Consider the following 24,417-nt stretch of genomic DNA (forward strand, 5'->3'; position numbering starts at 1 on the left):
TAAATTGATTTGCACATATTAAAAAGCTCTAATTCACGTTAATACAGTTTTTCCACTATGCATGTGTTCAAAGAACTGAAAAATGTCTGAAGATCAAAGGCAAAAAATCTGAAAAAAACCAAAACAAATAGTTTTCCCTGCGCGCCCCTAATAAAATCCATTCCCTCGCCTCCTACTTTACTCCCCCACATCTCAGGATCTCATGCAATTTGGGAGCCAGATGTTGTCGGCCAGGTCAATGGATGGATTTTTCTGCCCTGTTACAAAGTCTAAACTGGCTGTTTGAATGAGAGATGCCGATTAATTTCTATCCCTCTTTGCTGATTTCTCTACATGAAAGGATTAGATTGTGGCCCTCTGAGAACCAGAGCCTCATTTTTACTCAACAAATATTGATGGGAACCTGCATGCTTTAGTTTAAAGGCGGTCTGTCTTTGCATTCCCGAAGACAGATTTATTTTTTTTTTTAACACTACTGTGTGAAGTTTGGTTTCCTTGATGAGAGATTAATAGTGGATGCAGTTCACGATTCGAGGGGGGGGGGGGGAGGAATGGGTACAATCTAATCTCTGCAAAGAAAAATGTCTACCGGCACACCTCACTCCTGCTCTGAATTACCCACTCTTTTTCTGATGCAGAACTCACTCTGAATGTCCATTCATAACAAAGTACAGGTTTAGTCAAGGGGTCCTAGATTTCTTTCAGGACCATATGCCTCTATGTTTTTGTAAATATATTAAGCTTTGCAAGTCTGCAGTCTTTGTAAATAATCAGGGAGCCAGCCCCACTCTCACAAGTCACCCTGAGAGGACACTTCAAGATAAGAGGGCTCTGACCAACTCTTTATAAAGCTACCTAGCAAAAAACACTAGTGAGTAATTCAGAACTGGTCAAACTGGCTCTGCATTTCTCTCTCTTTACTCAGAGAGGCTCTTTCCATTCTCTTGCTGCGTTTTCTTTTCCTATTCATGCTTGGATTGCAAATGTGCATGGAAACCAGTGAGCTTACTTCTATGTCCTGCGGCAACTTCACAATCTCTCTCTCTCTCTCTCTCTACTGAAACGACACATTTCTTCACAGTGCTGGATGCCACGATAACAGTCAGTCATTGCTAGGCTGTAGCCACACACTGAACATTGGTCAAATTCAAACCAAAGGGTTTCTACCAGCTTCACTTAATCCCAAATGCAGCAGCAAGACTGAGGAGAGTTTCAAGTTTATTAGGATTTTATATACCACCTATCAAGGTTATCTAAGCGGTTTTTACAATCAGCTACTCAAGCATTTTCCCTATCTGTACCGGTGGAACATAGCACACATAGCCTTACCCCCAAACAGGGCCCAATTTCAAACTATATACAGTCAAACCTTGGTCTGGGAGCATAATTCGTTCCAAAAGCATGCTCGTAATCCAAAGCAGTCGTAAACTCCAAACTTGACTACTGCAATGCCATTTACTTATGCCTAACAAAAAAAAAAAGTCTTCAAAGACTCCAGCTTATCCAGAATACTGCAGCCAAGTTGATCTTTGCAAAAACGCAAATCTGACCATGTCTCCCCACTCCTGTCCAATCTCCACTGGCTCCCAGTGATTTCCAGAATCCATTTCAAATGCTCCTGCCTGGCTTTTAAGATCATTCACGGCATCCTTCCTCCCCTAATCCTCCTCGAGTCCTACCAGACCCGCCAAAAGATATAAACTATCCTTCCCCTCTCTAGGCGGTATTCTCTATGCAGGTAAACTGGGAAAATCTCTTCTCTTCAAAATCACAGGTCTCTGGAACGACCTTACCATCCCGCTGCGGAACCTGGGCTCTCTCCAACTATTCCGCAAACAACTGAAAACTTGGCTCTTCTCTAACATGTAATTCTATTTTCCCCCCTTACTCTTCCATTCTATATATAAGTTCATGTAAACCTTTTCCTTTCTCTTCTTATATTTTAAGTTATTGTAAACCGTGCCGAGCTTCACTTCCGTGGAGAGGATGCGGTATATAAACTTAAGGTTTAGTTTAGTATATCAAAGCGAATTTCGCCATAGGAAATAATGAAAACTCAAGTGCGATTAACCCTTTCAGGACCATAAGGATCGTAGGCCAATTTTTGTGGTTTTGACGACATTTTTATGGTAAAAAGGGCTTGCAGATGCCAAAAAATTGATTTTTTTTGTGAAATATCATTATTTTTATTTAAAAAAATCCAACTTCTGGCTTATGGACAGTGTGGCAAGTGAATCTTCTCGTCAATCTAGCAACGACGCTAATGAATGAATGTCGGAACCAGTTTGTTTACATAAAGGCAGTATCATATGGAATCTGTACATATCAAATTTAGAACTGTAGACTATCCCAATCAAAATTTATAGGATTTTAAAGTTATGGGACAAATATGTCCCTTGGTCCTGAAAGGGTTAAGCTATGGGTAAATTGGGTGTGATACTTCTATTACATTACACACTTGGTGTAAGGTGTGTGTGTGTCGTGCGTGCCTGAACTGTGGGTAAATTGGGCATGACACGTTTATTACATTCAGCCACGCTCAGCATAAGATATGCGCGCATCCACTGTGGGTTCCGATGATGGGATGCGCGATATGTGCTTGCACTGCAAGACAACGCTCGATTATCGAGTTAAAATTTAATACAATGTTTTTGCTCGCCTTGCAAAACACTCGCAATCCACGTGACTCGCTATCCAAGGTTTGACTGTATTTCATTATTAAGGCTGTCAGTCTAAACGGGCCAGAGAACTAAATGAGTAAGTTAGCCTTCTGCACATCCTTTCGAGGACCATCACTATCTGTACCCTCATCAAAAGAAATTACACAATATGATACCTGCCAGTAAACCTTCTCAGGAGTAGCCCCCACACTCTAACTCATTCGCGGAGGGGCTAGACTGAACTCAAGACAACCTATACTTGGGTGCATTCCAGGCATTGATGAGTCCCACCCCCTTGACGCCTGGGATAGGCATGCGGGATTTCTCGGAAAGAGAAAGAGATAATGGTTACTGCAGATGGGCAGACTGGATGGGCCATTTGGCCTTTATCTGCCATCATGTTTCTATAATCATAAAGTTCTATGACATCACAATGAAAGTGTAAAAAGCCTTAGCCAATAGAAAGAGGAGATGCAAATATTAAGAGCCTTAGCCAATAGGGAGAGGAGGAGATAGTGGATGTTGCAGATGGGCAGACTGGATGGGCCATTTGGCCTTTATCTGCCATCACTTTTCTATAATCATAAAGCTCTATGACGTCATAATGCAGGTGTAAAGAGCCTTAGCCTATAGGGAGAGGAGGAGATGGTGGATGGGCAGACTGAATGGGACATTTGGCGTTTATCTGCAATCATGTTTCTATGACGTGCACTTCTTCCTGTTGTCAGGACCTGGAATGTCTGGAAATGCTTGAGCGGGAGGATCCATGGAGTGTTGATGGGGCATAGTCTTTTGCCTGAAGATGAGGGTTTTGTAGATGAATGGATTCGGGGGGGGGGGGGGGAGTGGGGGATGGATGGAGATGCTGTATTATGTGTTTGGGAGGGAAGTAGGGAGGTACTCTGAATGGGTGGAGGGGGGGGGTGCGCACAGGGTGCAATTATGGCTTGCTACATCCCTGCTATTCATCCACCCTGCCCTCTCCTCCTCTTCCTGCCTTGGTGTGTTGACTATCTCAATGTCTTTTTTTTAATTGGATTAATGTCAGAGATTTTTACATTTTAATATTATTTATCTTTTGCTATTTGTCAATGATGCTTATCTGTATTGAAATGAAAGTACATCAGATAGCAAGAAATAAATAAATAAATATTGGGGAAATGGCTTCTTTAATGGGTAAATAAGTGAATTAGTGCTTGTGTGTTTTTAAGTGCAAGATGAATGTTGAAGTGAAGATGGCATAATAAAAATTAAATTATAATATTAGTGCTGTAATATTTAAATAGCTTCTTAGGTAGATGGTGTGAAGAAATAAATAACGAGAAAATTTCTTATTAAAAAGGTGTGAAGAGAAGGGTTGAGAGCTAAAGAAACCTGCAGAAAACTGAAAATTTATTTTTCTGTTCCTCTACTTCAGCTCAGAGAAGGCTTTACTGAAATGTGGGGTGTCCATATGTTTCCCCATCTTATTGAATCTTTTCAGATCCTCTGTAGATACCCAGAGATTGGAGCTGGGATTGAGGCCCAGTTTGCTGAGTCAGGAGGCAACCCCAGAGTCATAATATGATCATTTTCAACCAAAACCAGATTAGCGTGAAAACAAAATCAGATCTAAGCCCACTGCTCCTGACAAACTACTTAACTTGTCAGCCAGCTGTTCACCATCTATCCAACAGCCCTGGAAGACAAAGCAGGCCATTTCCAGTCAACATCTGTCCAGGTTTGTCTGTGCTGGAAGGAGGGAAGGAGATCGTATCATGAAACTTTCTAGTCTTGCTTCCACAGAGAGAGAACGTCAGTTCTTCAAGTACTTATCAGTATGGCTCGGAAAAGTCAACATTTTCAAGCTCACTCATAATGCTGTGACTGTGTCTGAATTCAAGAGGTCCCTGGGATAGGCAAGTGTGATCTCTTAGAGAGAGGAAGAGATACTGGTTACTGTGGATGGGCCATTTGGCCTTTATCTGCATCATGTTTCTATGACCCTTGACTACGAAGTCTGCTTTGAAGGGCTGCTGCTAGCTTTCAGAGGGTCATGCATCGTGTTTGAGCTTAAGAGATATGAATTTTAGATAACAAGGGTCAACTCACTCTTTACCACTAACATGGCAGTGATACAGAAGCTCCAATCTTATCCTCAAAAGAGTAGGGTTACCAGACATTCATGTCCTCTTTTTAGAGGATTGTCTGGGCCACGACAGACTTTCCAAAACCCGTGATTTTGTCCGGGTTTTGGAAAGCCCTGACAAGCTCCAGCCATTATCTGAGCATGCGCGGATGACGTCCACACACATCTGCGCATGCTCCAGGCCCTCCAGATGAGGCTGGAGCTTGTCTGGAAGAAGCAAGGAGGCTGCGAGGGCGGGGCTTGGGGTGGAACAGGGCGTGGTCATGTGTTCGGGGTTTCCCAGAGAAAAAAATATGGTATACCCTACAAAAGAGCCACAGATAAAGGCTGGTCCAAGCAGCATCTTTAGGCAGCCAGAAGCTCCGGCCATAGCTTCATTCCATCTTTCAGTTATATTTTAGCACAAGGAATTCTGACCCATCAGCCTGGTCCCGCCTTCACATTTATGAATGCAGCCAAATGGGGCTGGTTCCTCTCAGAATCAAGCACCAATTTCATTAACCACCATACAAAGAAATTTGACTTCTGAAATCCCCCAGCCAGTCACTGTGCGCTAAGTATAATGTGCCAATTGGCTTCCTCACCCACTCTCCGCCCATGCCAGGTCCCTTAGAGACAAATTCAGAAAAATGCAAAAAAATGTGCATAAGAATAGCCTTACTGGGTCAGACCAATGGTCCATCAAGCCCAGTAGCCTGTTCTCACGGTGGCCACTCCAGGTCACTAGTACCTGGCCAAAATCCAAGGTGTAGCAATACTCCATGCTACCGATCCAGGGCAAGCAGTGGCTTCCCCTGTGTCTCTCTCAATAACAGACTATGGACTTGTCCAAACCTTTCTTTAAACCAGCTACGCTATCCGCTCACCACATCCTCTGGCAATGTTGTTCCAGAGCTTAACTATTCTCTGAGAGAAAAAAATATTTCCTTCTATTGGTTTTAAAAGTATTTCCCTGTAACTTCGAGTGTTCCCTAGTCTTTGTAATTTTTGACGGAATGAAAAATCGATCCACTTGCACCCGTTCTACTCCACTCAGGATTTTGTAGACTTCAGTCCTATCTCCCCCTGAGCTGTCTCTTTTCCAAGCTGAAGAGCCCTAACATTTTAGGGCATGGTGAACTCTTTATAAAATTTCTTGGTTCTCTGATTGTGGCCAGGTGTATGTTGATCTTGTAAGCTAGATATAGGTCTTTTTTTATGGGTGTATTACTTTGAAATATTATTGGGAACTGATATGGAAGAGGGTACGGGATAATTTTTGACAAACGAACTGAACTTACTTATAAAACAAATTATATTATGATCAGTGGCTTTGCCCTCTTTGCTCTGTAAAACAAGCAGGGCGCGATTTGTTTGATGTGCTTATGGGTTCGGCAGTTACCTGTATGGAAAGATAAAGCTGTTTTGTCACTGAATGCTTGATGGGCTTACACGGAAATACGAAGAGGTCATTGCTATAAAGAAATGTGAGATTACTCCGTCCAGGAAGCTTTAGGATCCTTTAGATGCTTTCTGTTGGTTACAGAGTTTAAATTTTGCATCTTTGCTTTTTGGAGTGTTATATTGCATTTTAAACGAATAAAAAAATTTTAAACACGAAAAGCATGTTTATGAAATGAGAAAATTCACTCCTTAGTCATCCGGTCCCCTCTTATCACACTTCGTATGTTAGAAATAATTGCTTCTTCTATGGAATTAAAAAAAAAAAAAATCAGGATATTCACGGATGTTACAAAAGTAACTCAGGACCACATAAAATTATTTCTAGCTATGCGGGAAGATGCAGTAAAAATGGGAGCAAATTTCCTTGTTAATTAATTAATTAATTCAATTTTCTCTACCATTCTTCCAGGAGAGCTCAGAACAGTTTACATTCATTTATTCAGGTACTCAAGCACTTTTCTCCGTTTGTCCTGGCGGGCTCATAATCTGCCTAATAATAATAATAATAAGTTTATATACCGCAGTACCGTTAAGTTCTATGCGGTTTACAAAAGATTAGTGAAGTACAAGTTGAGTTAACTTAAGGGATGTGGGAACAGTAGGGAGAAAGGGCAGGAGCACCGTTAGAGAGGGGAAAGAGAGAAGTGGGTCAGCTGTCTAGGTATTTCAGGAACAGAATGAGTTTTGAGGCTAATGTACCTGGGGCAGTGGGGGGGATTAAGTGACTTGTCCAGGGTCACAAGGAGCAGCGTGGATTTGAACCCACAACCCAGAGGGTGTTGAGGCTTTAACCACTGCGCCACACACTCAGGTAAAATAAGCTGCAACAAAATATGTTTAATTTGCACCAGAGCAGCTTTTTGGATGCAAAAAATAATTGTTGCAAGTTTGAAACAGAGCTGTAAAAGGTTTAATCACATTAATGCCTATTCCTGTATTTAATTTTGTTACTACAAAAGATCTCCTTATCTTACTTTCCTTGTTTCTCCCTAGGGACAGATGGGCGATCTAAGGAAGAGTTCTAGATAATTTCTTAATGATCACATGGATTTATTGTTTCTTTTATATTTCTTCCATATTGGTTGTGAATTATTAACATGATTATATGGTTTGATAAAATCATATGTATTCTTCAAGAAATAACGCTCTGTATGGCTGTATCAAGAGGATTCTTGTAATTTAATGTGAAATGCAAATAAAGAAATAATAAAAAAGAAAAAAAAATAATAATAATTGGTTCTTCAATGGCTGTCATCCTTACACTTAATATCTTAAGAGACCTGAGGCCTGGACCCAGATATCCTGATGGAAAACATCTCAGTCTAGGAGCAATGAGCCAGTTCTTCGCATGCACTCAACTGACGGGGCTGGGCCGATTGCATGGATGAGAGCTCGAGGTGTAATCCTGAGGATAGAAACGGCAAGAGGAAATGGTACCCATCAAGAGGTCCAGAGTTGGTAAAATCCATTCAGCCAGCCTTAAACCACTTCACAGCAAGAGAAAAGTACTTTACTACTACTATTTAACATTTCTGTAGTGCTGATAGGCATATGCAGTGTTGTATAACATATTTAAGAGAAAGTCCCTGCTCAGTAGAGCTTACAATCTAAATTAACAGAAAACAGAACAAGTAGGGGATTAGGGAGTTTCTTGGGATGCTTAGGGTGAGGGGGTTATGAGTTAAATGCATTCTCGATGGGATTTCACTCTGGATTTGAATAGTTCCAAGGATGGAGCTTGACCCAGGCGTAAGAGAGAAAGAACAAAGTCTGGAGTGGGCAGTAGAAGAAAAGGGTAGAGATAAGAGAGATTTGCCTGATGAACAGAGCTCCCGGGGAGGAGTGTAGGGAGCGACAAGAGAGATTGAGGAACTAAAGAGCGAATACACTTGTAAGTCAATAAGAGGAGTTTGAATTGTATGCAGAACTGGATTGGGAGCCAGTGAAGTGACTTGAGGAGAGGGATGATTTGGGCATCGCAACTCTGGTGGAATACAAGTTGCGCAGGAGAACTCTGAACGGACTGAAGGAATGGTTACGCAGGAGGCCAGCGAGAAGCAGGTTGCAATAGTCTAGGCGAGAGGTGACGAGGGAGTGGATAAGGGTTTTAGTTCTGTGCTCAGAGAGGAAAGGTCAGATTTTGGTGATGCTACAGAGAGAGAAGCTTCGTCTCCTATTACCCTCAGGCTTATTCATTGTGGGTATCCTGAAAACCGAGGGACTGGGGTGAGAATCCCTGGATTACAGTGAGTAACTGAAGATATGTGACAGAGGACCGAGTCCCCCAAAATACACAATCCAATATTGCATGTATGTATGAAGTGCAAGACAAGTGGGTATTAGTGTTTAGGGTTTTTTCCATGATCCTTTACAACCCCTGAAGTGGCATCTGTACTTCTGCTCCCACCCACCTCCCCACTCAAGGGAAGGAGGATTTATGGAGGGTTGAATAGGGAAAACTTGTATACTGCCTTTTTGTAGTTATACAACCACACTCAAAGCAGTTTTCCTATCTGTTTAGGTGGACTCCCAGTCTATCTTATGTACCTGGAGCAGTAGAGGATTAAGTGACTTGCCCAGGGTCACAGGGAACAATGCAGGGTTTGAACCCACAACCTCAGGGTGCTGAAGCTGTAGCTCTAATCATTGTGCCATACTTTCCTCCAATATGATATCAGAAGTGAGACAAGTATAGAACAATGAAGCCATTGCGACATCACTGATGAGGTTGGCTCTTATTGGTGGAATGAGGCATTATGACATCAGGGAAAGGGGTTGGGCCTTGTATACCACCTTTTTGTAGTTTTACAAACACATTCAAAGTGGTTTACATACAATTTTCCCCGTCTGTCCCGGTGGGCTCACAATCCGTCTAATGTGCCTGGAGCAGTGGAGGATTAAGTGACTTGCCCAGGGTGACAAGTATCATTGTGGGGTTTGAACCGATCTGCCAAGGACACATCGCAAGCTCAGTTTCAAAGTCCACTTCCAAATCGGTGGCTCCTGCCCTGTCTAAACTCAGAGACATGGTGATTCTCTCGGTTGTGATTTCACGGTTGCCTGGCTGGCTACAGCCCATATGAAGAGGAAGGAAAGTGTCCCGGCTCTGCTTACAGGATCCAGTCCAGTAGCCGCACGGGTGACTACAGAAAGCAGTCCCATGAATTCTCCCAGACCAATGGAGAGGTACCAGAGCCCCAGGAAAATGTGTTTTCTCTTCACAGGTAGAGAAGACAGATCATAACCTCTCTGCCACTTGCTTAACATGAATGCAGACACATGTTTCGAAAGCACACGGAACAGAAAGAGAACATCTGCGATACACACAGGGCGTTGTAAAGCCACATTGGTCAATGAAGATGAAGCCAGAACAGGAAAGCAATACGAACAGAGGCCCAAAGAGAATAAATGAATGTAAAACCCATCCTTCTTCCCTCTCGAGATCTGGTATTAGATACAAGGGACAATGACGGTAACTAGGATAAATGCTTCTCTCTCATCGAAAAGAGTAATCTATCCTCCCTGTAAACCAAGGCTGTGAGGGCTGGCGCACTGAAGCATGTTATTACTAAGATCTGCAATCAGATTATCTCCTCGATAACTCCCAAGAGTGAATTTAGCGTGTGTGGCATCCCCAAATCAAATGAATGTTCAATTAAAATACCAGTGTGCCCCCATCCCCTCCCCTCTGCACCAAACATGGACCCTCTCACTCCATCACTAAGAATGCAGACATCTGTGGCCCGACGCTGGCTCCAGGAGAGCGCAGTCTTCTCATTTTATCCGCTCAAATGTGGAGCTGAAAAGCGAAATGATTTCTTAAAATGATACTTATGCAAATAGTTATCCCTATGTGTGTTTATGCATGCATGAGTGTACAAACGCATACTCTGCAATGATATTGGCCGATATTGTGCAGTCCACGAGTTCTCACACCTTCCATATATGTTTCATGGCAGCTTCAATTTGCTGATTTTGAGTTTATGCCATTTCATTGTATTTATGTTTTATTTGGTCTTTTAACAATGTTATGCTCTTATCAAAATTGTAAGTTTCACGTTAAGAACATAAGAAGATTAAAGAATAGCCTTATCTGGGTCAGACCAATGGTCCATCAAGCCCGGTAGTCCATTCTTATTGGTGGCCAATCCAGGTCCCTAGTACCTGGCCAAAACCCAAGGAGTAGCAACATTTCAGAATTACCAAAGAGTAACAAAAGATTCACTAGAGCGCCAAAGAGAATCAAGATGACACGCTACCGATTCAGGGCAAGCAGTGGCTTCCCCCGTGTCTTTCTCAATAACAGACTATCGACTTTTCCTCCAGGAACTTGTCCAAACCTTTCTTAAAACCAGCTACGCTATCCGCTCTTACCACCACCTCTGGTAACATGTTCCAGAGCTTAACTATTCTCTGCATGAAAAAATATTTTCTCCTATTGGTTTTAAAAGTATTTCCCTGTAACTTCATCGAGTGTCCCCCTAGTCTTTGTAATTTTTGACGGAGTGAAAAATCGATCCACTTGTACCGTTCTACTCCACTCAGGATTTTGTAGACTCTCAATCCTCAGCCATCTCTTTTCCAAGCTGAAGAGCCCTAACCTTTTAGTCTTTCCTCATACGAGAGGAGTTCCGTTCCCTTTATCATCTTGGTCGCTCTTCTTTGAACCTTTTCTAGTGCCGCTATATCTTTCTTGAGATAAGGAGAACAGAATTGAACGCAATACTCCAGGTGTACACTACCTTCACAAAGGCGGTTAATAAATCCCATTAAATAACTTACAATACAGAGCAGCACTAAGTTTGTAAACTTTAAATGCCAGTGCCAATGCACAGAACATTCGATTTGGTTTTGAACACTATGGGGCTCATTTTCAAAGCACTTAGACACACGAAGTCCTGCAGGTTATTATGGTACTTTGAGTGTCTAAGTGCTTTGAAAATGAGCCCCTAGGGTTGCTTAGCAGCAGGATAGGCGACAATCTTTGAGAAACAACCCAGTAGCAAACAAGTTTTTAGAAAGAGGGTAGCAGTTGCTTCTTTTTTAACTATGTATCTGAAACAATAAAAACTTAAACCTATTTGATCTGATCCAATCTAATCAAGATTTCTTAATCGCACTTATCCAGCATTGGTTCTAGGCCAGTGATGGTGAACCTTTTAGAGACCGAGTGCCCAAACCGCAACCCAAAACTCACTTATTTATTGCAAAGTGCCAACACAGCATTCAGCTGCTGGGCAAAGGGGTGGGCGATGTGAGAAATGTCCTCAGGCGTGCGTGGAGAGGGGGAGGGGAGCAGCCCGGTCCCGCATCCCTCTGGCTTTCTAGTACCGCGTTTCCCCCAAAATAAGACACTGTCTTATATTAATTTTGGGTCCAAAAATGCACTAGGGTTTATTTTCAGGGATGTCTTATTTTTTTTGTGTCCAACGATCATCTCTCCCTTACTCTCCTCCATCCCAATTTTTCCTCTTTCCTTTCTTCCCTCTCCCCCCCATGTGTAGCATCTTTCCTCCCCTCTCACACATCCCCTTGTGCAGCATCTTGTGCATCATCCTGTTGATGGTCTGTATGAGGTCCTGAGCCGCCAACACGGGGGGAGGGGGGGATAGTGCAGAAAAAGAAGAGGCACGGAGGAGAGGCACTGGTGGCGGCTGACTGCCTTAAGGATGGGTGACCCGTCAAATGACCGCAGGACAATTCGCTTTCCAACAAATGCACCCTGACATTTGTGGCGGTAGATACTATTTTGTTTTTTTGAGGGTTACAAAGCAACCCTCTTTTTTGAGGAGGGAGGGGGACCCTCCCCCACTACACTTTAAATATTAATTTGCTCTCTAGTGTTAAACCTTACCCCAACACGAAGGCCCTGATTTGCTGACACTCCTCAGATCCCGTCCCTTGGGAGGAGTCTCAGCAAATCAGGGTTTTCCAGATTCACGGCCTGCATTTGTCGGAGCGCCACTGTCCTGCGTTCATTTGTCGGTGTACCTCACGATGTGCATCAGTCCTCCTCCCCAGTTTCTCGCGGTACACCAGAGTATGGATAGCAGCACTGAACATATGGATTAATCTAAACCAATGGTTCCCAAATCTGTCCTGGGGGAACCCCAGCCAGTCAGGTTTTCAAGATATCCCTAATGAATATGCATGAGAGAGATTTGCATACCTGTCACTTCCATTATATGCACATCTCTCTCATGCATATTCATTAGGGATATCTTGAAAACCTGACTGGCTGGGGGTCCCCCAGGACAGGTTTGGGAACCAACACCAGTATCAACCTTCTACTTATGCCTATCACCATGCCAGCCCTTCTCTTTTTCAATGGACAACCCCTTGTGACTTCTCCAGGTCATGCAGGCATAGTCTCAAGTGCAAGGTGATGAGAGGATCTGATGCCTTCATCACAGACTGTCAATGTTTGCACAGAATGTGTTCAAGCAGTGTTAAAAAAAACAAAAAAAAAAAAACAAAATACTTATCCACCAGAGAAAAAGAAGGCAGAGCATGGAAAGTGCTGAGTAGATGCATGTTTCCCTTCATGCTGTAGTTAACCCCTGTCAGGAAGATTAAAGCATGAACACTTACCGAGTTGATGCAGCTCAGCTCTTTGTTCAGGAGCCAGGGCAGCGAGAGTTTGCCTTCCCCTCTGTAGCAGGACTGGGTTCGCTCCTTTATCATGTCCTTAATCTTCTTCAGGGTGAACAAGCAGAGAACAGATTCCTTGGGCGGTTTAACCCGATTTTTCTGACCCTGAGCAAACACCGTAAAAAGAATATCTTCCCCCTCTGAAATTCCCAGATCCCTGGCCAGTCGTTTCCCAGGCTTACTCAGGTAGGCATCCTGGATCAGGCGGTATTCTATGCCATCCTTGACGCAACCAATGGGGAACTCCACATACGAGTAAAACTTTGGATCATCCACGCACAAACGCACAATCTTGGAGGTGAAAAACTGCTCCCCAGTGGAGTCAGGCGAGGTTAGCTGTGTGTCGAGCTGCAAGGTGAGATAATATACAAGCTGCTCACTGCTGAAACTGTAGATATAGTAGATGTCAAATGTGGGGAACTTGGACAGTGTATCAGATGGAATTTTAAGCTGAGACGAGACAAATTCATCTTGATACACAAAACCAAACATCTCAGCGTTTTCCTCATCAGCCATCAGCTTACGACTGGAGAGTGTTGGAAAGTATTCAGATTTGCCGTCGATGGGCGTTCCAATGAAAAGCTTATTGTGTCCGTTGGGAACTTCGATGATCACGCCAGACATAGTGCCAGATTCGTTCACACTGGAGAGGTAGTGCTCCTTACGGTGGTGGGGTTCACCAAGTTTAAAGAGGTCATCTAGGCGCAGGAACTGGCAGATCCCTTGGGAGGCGCTCCCACAGGCAATCAACCGGTTCTTCCAGTAATCAATCAGCAGAAGCTTATTTACGTTGTTGGTTGGAACAAGCCCATGTGGGCAGGACTGGACACTGGGTGGGGGGTAGCACTTCTCGTTGTCTTCCACGGGTCCTGTCACATGGGCTAGCAACATTGTCAAATTATTAGAGAGTTTGTAAATCCGATTTACAGCTCCGGCATAAATTTCCCCAGTTTTATTGTGGACCACAAGATGTGTCAAGCTCCAGTCAGTGACTGTAAAAGTTCTAAAAGTTTTGGGGGTTCCTTCCATTAACTGTAGCCATGTGCTCCCCAGAAGAATGAAGGTCCAGACATTAAAAGACAGGTGATGCCTCATTTGAAGCCCCATTTCAGTAGACATTTAGCCAAGGCTGTATCCGGCCAAATAAAAATAAATTAAAATCGAAAGAAATAAAAATAGGGAGAGGGGATTAATAATCTAAGGGATCCTTTTGGTTTGAAGTCTTCATTTGGGTCATCTTTTAGAGAGGCAATATGCACTTCCCTGTGAAAAGAAAAATAACCAATCAGAAAATTGTCCTTTCAAGTGCAGGTACAAGAACACTTTATCACTTTCCTAACAAATTTCCTTACGCTTTGCCAAAATTAAAGATTCTATCCCAACATGGTTGTATGTTGAAACTGGATCAGCAGAAGCTAATAGAAGGTCCTAAATATGGATCTATAGTAAAATTCATTTATGTTACTCAAATGAGTTGGAAGGGGTAATTAGGGGCAGGAAGAGCAGAAAAATATCTTCTGTTGACTGCAACGTAAAACCTAAAATTGTGAACAAAAACAAAAAAAAAAAACCCAAAAAACAACCCAACAACATGGGGAGAGAAGGGGGGAAATGGAAAAGAGGTGAAAGGGAGCATCCCTTGGTCTTACTACTTACATTTACGCAGATCATATTCAAATCATTGTTGCCCTCACAAATGCTGACTTGAATCATAAACTAGCAACTGGTTATCCACACCAATTCAAACTTAATCCTGACCAATCTAAGATCTTGCCAACAGGCTGCTCTGTAACGTCATCTTTGTCTGCTCCACTCCTTATATCAGAAATACATCTTCCATTATCACAAACAATTAAAATTTTTGATGTCACTTTTGACAACACAATATCGTTTCACGAAAACCTGATTTTTTCACACCCAGGTTGATATACTCAGCATGACACATTTATTTTACAACTTCTGTACTTATAATATTCATCCATTCTCTAGTTATTTCACGCTTAGATTACTGTAACACTCTTCATTATTGTTCCAGGTCTCAAGATCTTCACACGCTAAAATTAGTTCAGAATTCAGCTGTACTTCTATTTACTAACTCTCGTAAGACTGACCGTGTTACACAGTTGCTTCAATCCGAACACTGGCTTCTACTTTCACATCATATCGCCTATAAAATACCATTAGTGTCGTACAAAGTTTATCACTATGGCCAGTTTTTTCATCTTTCCTATCATTTAATACTAGTCGCATCTCTCTGCTCATCAAAACATAATTGTCTAATTGAAGCAGCTCATCGACAAATCTGCCTTGAGTGACTCTTTGTAAATTTTCTGTGTTAATGGGCTCTGGAATATGCTTCCCCTTGCATTTATATTTGGAATCTTCTCTCCCCCACTTTAAATTAGCATTAAAAACATTCTCCTTTTCAGATGCATATGATAACCATTAATACTACACATTATAGGGAAATTACATAAGATTAGATTGTGAACTAGAGAATGACTCAGTGAGAAGATTCATCACCGTCCCCGTGGATAACCATGGGAAACAATCCCATGTCATTCTTTAGTGTCCATCTCAACCTCAGTCCTTCTACACCAGCACTCTTCAATGCAAGGCTTGAGGGTTAGTGGCTGGGCCCATTCAGACTCTGATTCTCATGTGAATCAATTATAGGACAGTCAAGCCATTGTGACATCACTGATGAGGTTGACTGTTATTGGTGGAATGAGGCATTATGACATCACAATATCTGCTCTGGACACCAGAGATTGTGATTCTTTAGTATCCATCTCAATCTCAGTCCTTCTACACCAGCATTCTTCAATGTAAGGCTTGAGGGTCAGTGGAACGGTGATGAATGTTCTCACCTTGTCATTCTCTATTGTGAATCTCTCAGATGACTGTGACAATGTCCAAGATATCAAATACAAAATACAATACATACATTTAAATATTTGAACAGTATTAATATAGAAGCAGATCTTTCCAGAAAAGGGGAAAACAGTAAAACTTAAGGACATGAATTGAAGTTGTAGAGCAGCATCTCGCAAACTTTACGAAGCCATGGCACACTAAACTGATAACCGTGGCTTGAGGGCATCCAGAAGTGTGCGGACAACGACATGATAATGTCATGTGCATGCATGATGTCATCACATTGAGGTCCACACATGTGCAAAGGCCCTCCAGCCAGGGAGCCCTGAGATGCCAGTGGGGAAGAGGGGGAGGTGCTGGAAGGGAACAGGCAGAGAAAGGCGCCAGGGAGGAGGAAAGGAGCTGGCGCCAGCTGACTGCCTATAGGATGTGCCTCTCGCCACGAGAGGCACATCCTGTAAGCAGCAGCCGGTGCCAGCGCCTCTCCTCCTTGGCGTCTTGCAGCACCCTGGAATCTCGGGTGATACACTGTTGTAGAGTGGTAGACTTAGGAGTAATGTCAGGAAATTCTTTTTCTTGGAGAGGGGTGGGTGATGCTTGGAATGCCCTCCTGAGGGGAAGCGATGGAATTCCAAAAAAAGGATGAGATGAACACAGAAGATCTCTAATTAGAAAATAGATGGTGTGACTAATTCCTTTTGCTCCCGTTTTATTTATTAATTTTGTTTTATCCTGTTATGAGTCTATTGATTTTATTTTATGTTTTATTATTTACATTATGTAATCCCTTTTAATGCTCTGTAAACCGCTAAGAAGTTTTGATTTGGCGGTATAACAAATTTTTAATAAACTTGGACTAACACAAAACTTAAAATGGCTGCATGCGTGTGAAACTTAGATGGCGAGTCCGGTTGTGAAGAGCTAAGGGATGCCAGGCAGACTCGTACAGTCCGTGCCCGTATATGGCAACAGAGGGGACTTTGACAGCAACTCCAGTAGCTGGAACGCGAGTACAAGGCTGGGCGGACTTTTACGATCTGTGTTCCGCAAATGACAAGAGACAGTTTTGGATAGGCTGAAGTGGGGCTTTGACAGCAACTCCAGTAGCTGGAATGTAAGGACAGGGGCTGGGCACAATTCTACCGTCTACGTCCCAGAAAGGCCAGGATCGAGAATTTTATATCACATTCACATTTGTTGGTTTAATCATGAATTGATAGAGAGTGCGACTGTTAAGCGGACCGGATGGACCGTTCAGGCCTTTATCTGCTGTCATTTACTACGTTACTACATTCAAGAAGCATTTATCCATTTCACAGCTGTTGCCCTAATCATAAGTTCCCTATCCGCCAATTTTCAGTGGCATTATCCAGACAACGCCCTGTTACTATCGGGCTCGTGCCACGGCACAGCATGGGCATTCTGCGAGATTCATGTACTATCTGCAAAGCCATGCTGTTTAATTCAGACCAGTTTATAAATAGCAGCTAAATCTCACAGTTCTTCGTAGAGCCAGAGGCAGCCTCTGGTGTCTTCGTATATTTAGTACCTTTTGCTATATAGGCAGCAGCACTGAATATATGTAATATTATTTAAATGCCACAGCCAGAATTTTTAAAATAGGCTGACCATAAGCTTTAAATATTGGCCCATGAATTAATTATTCTAAAATTAGGGGGGGGGGGGGGGAAGCTTGGAAAGAATTCCAAGTGACAGTAAAGCTGACAAAATACACCTCACTCTTCTGATACCTAAGCTAGTTTCCAACACAAACAGTTCATTCAATTCTAGTCATGTTGATTAGCCCTTTGAGACACACCACGCCAGTCTGGATATCCACAATTGTACATGTATGAGACATACTTGCATATAGAGGAAGTACATGCAAATTTATCTCATGTATATGCATTCTGGTTATCCTAAACACCAGACTGGTTTGTCGTGTCCTGAAGCCCGGGTTGAGAACCCCTGGACTACAGTGAGTAACTGAAGAAAAGTGACGCAGGAGAGAGTCCCCCAAAATACACAGTCCACATATTGCACGTACGAGGGTTCTTCAAAAAGTTTCTGCACTTTTCATATTTTGGTGGGAAATGGTTGGGTGGCGGGAGAAGCGATAAGAGGGCATGTCATACAATGTCATGTGACAGGCAACAGGGTGATTATGTGGATTTGAGATGTTTAATAAATAGTATTTTTTAAAAAAATAATAAAAGTGCAGTGATTTTTTGACGATCCCTTGTTTTTATGAAGTGTCATGCAGTTTTCCCATGATCCCTTACAATCACTGAAGTGGCTCTGAACTGCTGCTCCCGCTTCCCACTGAAGGGGCGATATGATTTAAAAGGATTTCTCTTGTCCCACATCCTCATCCATAATCATGGTGTGGCCTGATAACAGGTTTCAAGTCACAGCCCAAAGGTTGAGAACCTCTATTAAGGCTCGTCTCCTCCCGACAGCTACTGCGGTGCACACAGAGTGACAGATGAACCACGAGGAGCTGAAGGTCGAGAGAAAAGCACTGAACACTGGGCATAGAGCCAAAATCAACAAGGTGAACATATCAATCGGAGCAAAACTAACAAGAAACTATTCATGGCTGAGTGCACAGCTGAAAACTGTCCCCTCTGGAGGAACAATGCCTTTGCTATTTTTTGTTGGGTTTTTTTTTTTTTTTTTTTCAAACTTGGTCTGCTTTGAAAAATTTTAAAAGTCATCCAGTCAACATTTCCTCTCCAAGGGCTGGAGATGGCAGGCCACATATTATAAAGCCTCAAAACGTAGCCCCGAGCTATGGAAACAAAAACATTGCAAATGGGAACGGCTCTGGACAAAGAAAAAGGGGGCAAAAAACCTTACGAACCGCCTGGAGCGGATACTCAATAAATCTGACAATCAATGCCTTTACAAGGATTTGTGCTAAAAATAAGGTGCCCCCTCCAGGCGCTGCTTCTCATCCTTTCGAAACAACTTTGCCATAACCCAAACAAAAGATAAGGACACACCAGTGGCAAACGCGCCAACCCGAGCTCTACAGCCATACCAGAAGACAGGGACCGACAGAGCTTCCTGCCCTGACAAAACCCAGGGCCTTCTAGGCTCATTTCTCCTATGTTTTACACAAACGGTTACATCAGATCAAAAATCTTTTGATTCAGAGCCAAGGCCACAGACTGTAAGCGGCTCCAGACAGGGGAGCTGCTCAGCCCAGCACCATCAGAACGCTTACATTGCTAAATCTGCTGATTTCAGAGCCATATCTCCTCTTTTACTCAGGCAAATGTCCTCCTCCCCTCCCCCAGCAACCCCCACCCCATTATCCCCAGGTCTCCCTAATAAAATTACCTATAACTGCAATTAATTTACTTGACAGCTGAAGACACCCTCCTTTTACCCACCCTCGCTCTCTGTTCCCTGGGTATAATGTAGTTAAGAGAGCTATGCCGCTGCTTATAGGAATGCGTGGATCCCCATTCTAGACAAAATGATCTCGCTTTCTGCGCCTTAAGTGGGCCATTTTCAGTTTGCCAAGGAAAACTTTCTGCAGAATTGCTTTTTGAAAATGGCACCGCAGGCTTCTGCCACAAGGATTCCTCATTACCCAGGTAACTCTGCTCATGGAATGAATACGGGGTAAGGAACACGTGGCATAGCTCAGCCCTATATGTACATTACCTGAATTGTTGTAAAACTGCTCTCAACATCATTCTTTCCCCCTCTACTTTGCTATATACCGTCTTGTGCATATGTTTAGAAGCATGGTAATTAAATAAATAGATAGACAAACAAGGAAGTTACAATTAATATTCCCTCTAGGCCAGGGGTCGTCAATTCCGGTCCTCGAGAGCCACAGGCAGGTCAGGTTTTCTGGATATCCACAATGAATATGTATGAAATAATAATAATAGCAATACCGTGAAGTTCTATGCAGTTTACAAAAGATTAAGAGAAGGCACAAAATGATTGAACATAGGAGAAGAGAGCGAGAGAGAGTAAAAGGTCTAGAAAACCGATATTGAGGAGAGGGAGAAGTACGGGTCAGTTGTCTAGAAACAGATTTGCATGCACCACCTTGAGATGCAAATCTATCGCATGCATATTTATTGTGGATGTCCTGAAAACCTGACCTGCCTGCGGCTCTCGAGGACCAGAATCGCCGACCCCCTGCCCTAGAACATGATACAGGTCATATCACATATGCACGGGTGCACAACTTCGGCCCCTCGAGGGTCATAATCCAGTTGGGTTTTCAGGATTTCCCCAGTGAATCTGCACGAGGTCTATTTGCCTGCCCTGCTTCCATTGTACGCCTATTCATTTGGGGAAATCCTGAAAACCTGGCCTGGCGAGGGCGAAGTTGTGCACCCTGACATAATGCCTTATTATAGAAAACTGCCCTGGCTCCCTGTTGGAAGGCAGAGTGTTTTTTAAACTAGGATTTTTATGTTATAAAGTATTATATGGTTTGGCTCCTGGTTATTTGATAGAGCATTTTAAATTTCCAAATTCAAGACGTTCTCGGCACATCTCATCTTAGTTTGAATTCCCTTCGGTTAGGGGTCGTCAATATAAAAGATGTAACAACCATTTGCTATCAAATCAAGCAGCTATTTGGAATTCTAATTTTTTGTCAGCTTTTCTCCACTTCTATAATTCTAGATGAATTTTAGGAGACTGTTAAAAACTTACTTATACAAAAAGTTCTCGTAGAATCTCTTACTGTGAATCTAAACTTTGTAACTCACTGTTGTCTTTCAGCTCTTCTTAAACCTGTTAACCTCATAGATTTGCAAGGTTTTGTGGTATACAAATGTCATGTTATTATATGTGCAAATAAGTTGGATTTAGTATGAACATAGTACATGTTACTAGTATTATATGGGCACACACGTGGGATAATTATGGTATAAATGTGTCTATATTGAAATCCATCTCAGAAAACACTAACTCCGCTCTGAATTGACTCCCCAGTCATTAATAGCGGTATGGAAGCCTTCAATAAACATGTGTTTGCTCACCTGCATTGGCTTTTCCTCTGGTCCATTTTCGCTGAAAGTGTGCGCACATAGATTTGAATATTGCAATCTATTTGCTGTGCTATTTCTGCCCAGAGCTAAATAAGATACGCCCCCGGAAACAACACCTCTCCATGCGGCTGAAAGTCTGCACTGAGGGAGGGTCATTTTCAGATGGATAATTAACGCAGATAACACAGCTACAACACATTTTTGGTTGTTGGTTTTTTTTAAAAAAGATTATGACAGCTTAGCAGTGAAACCATGAGGAGGGGGCAGGCAGAACTGGGATCTCATCTGCTCATCTATTGAATAAAACAGATTGGGATAGAGCACAGAAATAATTCTGCTTCCTGCTTGTTTGCAAGTCTCTGGTCACTTTCCTTCTGTCATTAGATCTCATCGCCTGAGGGCTCAGACTCTGCTATTCCCATAACAAGCAAGTCTGGTTTCAGCTAATGACACCGGTAAGTGAATCCTTCAACCTCACCCCCTCCTCTGGAAGATAACCCAGTCTCCTAGCATCTCCAATGTTCTGAAGGAACCAACAGCCCAGTCTCCACCCCCTAAACCAAAAAGGCTGGGTTTGGGTCCATGTGTGCTCAACTGGCCCAGAAACGGAGGGAGACTGAACACTGCGGAGGGCTTGCAGGATCAAGCCTGGCTTCTGCTGTTTTCTGTACTCTTACAAATGTCCTCATGGTTGCAGAAGGCTGGGTTCAATCTGCTCACACATTTCCTTGTGATTCTGGGCAAGCCGCTTCACCCTCAACCGCTTCAGATGCAAACAGACGTCCTTATTCGTTAACATAAGAACATAAGAACATAAGAACTGCCTTCTCCGGATCAGACCTTCGGTCCATCAAGTCCGGCGATCCGCACACGCGGAGGCCCTGCCAGGTGTACACCTGGCGTAATTTATATTCCACCATATCCTTATATGCCTCTCTTAAGGAGATATGCATCTAGTTTGCTCTTGAAGCCTAGGACGGTAGATTCCGCAATAATCTCCTCTGGGAGAGCATTTCCAGGTGTCAACCACTCTCTGAGTGAAGCAGAACTTCCTGACATTAGTCCTGAACCTGTCCCCCCTTAGCTTCATTACATGTCCTCTAGTCCGTGTCAAATTGGACAATGTAAATAATCTTCTCTGCTCTATTTTGTCGATTCCTTTCAGTATTTTGAAGGTCTCGATCATATCCCCACGCAGTCTCCTTTTCTCAAGGGAGAACAATCCTAGTGTTATAAGTCTGTCCTCGTATTCCAGTTTCTCCATACCCTTCACCAGTTTTGTTGCTCGTCTCTGCACCCTCTCCAGCAGTTTTATATCCTTCTTTAGGTAGGGAGACCAATGTTGGACGCAGTATTCCAAGTGTGGTCTGACCATTGCCCTATAAAGCGGCATTATAACTTTCTCCGATCTACTCGAGATTCCTTTCTTTATCATGCCCAACATTCTATTTGCCTTCTTTGCCGCTGCCGCGCATTGTGCCGACGGCTTCAGGGTTCTGTCTATCAGCACACCCAGGTCCTTTTCTTGTTCACTTCTTCCCCAGAGTTGCACCTGACATTGTATACTCGTATTCCTTATTTTTATTGCCTAAATGCATTACCTTGCATTTCTCCACATTGAATTTCATCTGCCATTTCTCCGCCCATGTTTCTAACTGACACAAGTCGCTCTGGAGTTTCTCGCTATCATCCTGCGATCTGATTGCCCGGCATAGTTTTGTATCGTCTGCAAACTTGATGATCTCACTGGATGTTCCTTCCTCTAGGTCATTGATATAAATATTAAAAAGGATCGGCCCAAGTACCGAGCCCTGGGGCACACCACTAGTCACTTTCTCCCAGTCGGAGAACTTCCCATTTATGCCCACTCTCTGCTTTCGGTTTTCCAGCCATTTGCCTATCCATCTTTGTATATCCCCCTCTATGCCATGGCTATGTAGTTTCCTGAGAAGTCTTTCGTGTGGAACTTTGTCAAACGCTTTCTGGAAGTCCAAATATATTATGTCCACCGGCTTCCCACTATCGATTTGCTCGTTCACGGTCTCAAAAAATTGGAGTAAATTAGTCAAACATGATTTCCCTTTCCTGAATCCATGTTGACTGGGTTTCATTAAGTCATATGCGTCCAAGTGCCGGACTATGCTATCCTTGATCAGTGCTTCAACCATCTTGCCAGGGACAGACGTAAGACTCACAGGTCTATAGTTGCCCGGTTCCCCTCTCGATCCTTTTTTGAAAATTGGGGTGACGTTCGCTATCCTCCAGTCGTCCGGTATCTGTCCAGTTCTGATTGTCAGGTTTGCAAGTTTTTGCAATAACTCTCCGATTTCAACCTTCAATTCCTTTAAGACTCTCGGATGAATCCCATCCGGTCCAGGGGATTTGTCGCTTTTAAGTTTGTCGATCTGATAGTATATCTGGTCTAAGTCCACTTCAACTGTGGTGAGGCTGTCTTCTATTTCTCCTGCAAACACTTTCTCCGCTTCAGGTATTGTTGAGGTGTCCTCCTTCGTAAAGACGGACGCAAAGAAGGAATTTAGTTTGTCTGCGATTTGTTTATCTTCCTTGACGTACCCTTTTCTTCCCTGGTCGTCCAGGGGTCCCACTGCCTCTTTTGCAGGTTTTTTCCCTTTCACGTATCTAAAGAAGGGCTTGAAGTTTTTGGCCTCCTGGGCTATTTTTTCCTCATATTCCTGTTTTGCATTCCTCACCGCCTTGTGACATTTCTTCTGATCATCTTTATGTTTGTTCCAGGCTTCGGTTGTCTTTATGCATTTCCATTTTTTGAAAGAGTCCTTCTTTTCTTTTATGGCTTCCTTCACCTGTATGGTAAGCCATGCCGGTTCTCTTTTGCTCTTTGTTCTCCGATCTTTGGAAATCTTCGGAATGTAGAGATCTTGTGCTTCTGTGATAGTATTTTTCAGTAGTGTCCATGCCTGATCAACCGTTTCAAGTTTGTCCATCATCTTCTCGAGTCGTTTTTCTACCATGGCTCTCATGCTATCGTATTTACCCTTTTTAAAGTTCAAGGTGGTGGTTAAGGTTTTGGCATGTTTCCCTTTCCTGATGTGTAGTTTAAAGTTGATTACATTATGATCACTCGTTCCCAGTGGAACTATGACTTCCACTTCTGTTATCGGTCCCGTGAGGCCATTTAGGACCAAGTCCAAGGTGGCGTTGCCTCTTGTCGGCTCTTTTACCATTTGTTCCAGGAAGCAATCCCCTAGCACCTCCAGGAACTTGGCTTCCTTGCCGCAGTTGGAGGTTGCTAGTTTCCAGTCTATCCCTGGGAAATTGAAGTCTCCCAATATAATTACATTGCCTGTCTTGCATTCTTGTTTGATTTCCTCCATCATTTCTGTGTCAGTTTCCTCCGCCTGTCCTGGTGGACGATAGTAAAGGCCAATTTTCGTATCTGCGCCATATTGACCAGGAATTTTGATCCAGAGTGACTCCAGCTTCTCTTTCCTTTCTGTTTTAACCATTTCAACAGAATCTATCCCCTCCTTAACATATAGAGCAATACCTCCACCTTTCTGCCCTATTCGATCTCTTCTATACAGTTTGTATCCCTGTAGTACTGTGTCCCATTTGTTTTCTTCATTCCACCATGTTTCTGTTATGCCAATGA

The 24,417-nt window shown here is 43.0% G+C and overlaps 1 protein-coding gene across 5 annotated transcripts in view; it reads right to left on the minus strand.

Annotated features, from left to right (window-relative positions):
• Nucleotides 1-24,417, minus strand: part of PLXNA1 (plexin A1) — a 529,295-nt gene that overhangs the window by 382,550 nt on the left and 122,328 nt on the right. For all 5 annotated transcript variants that reach the window (XM_033926178.1, XM_033926177.1, XM_033926179.1 and 2 more), the window contains one exon: nt 12,823-14,145. In XM_033926178.1, the coding sequence (XP_033782069.1) occupies nt 12,823-14,001 (1,179 nt within the window). In that variant the 5' untranslated portion in view covers nt 14,002-14,145. The remainder of the gene's footprint in view (nt 1-12,822; nt 14,146-24,417) is intronic.

This window comes from Geotrypetes seraphini, chromosome 17, assembly GCF_902459505.1.
Source record: "Geotrypetes seraphini chromosome 17, aGeoSer1.1, whole genome shotgun sequence".
Lineage (NCBI taxonomy): Eukaryota > Metazoa > Chordata > Amphibia > Gymnophiona > Dermophiidae > Geotrypetes > Geotrypetes seraphini.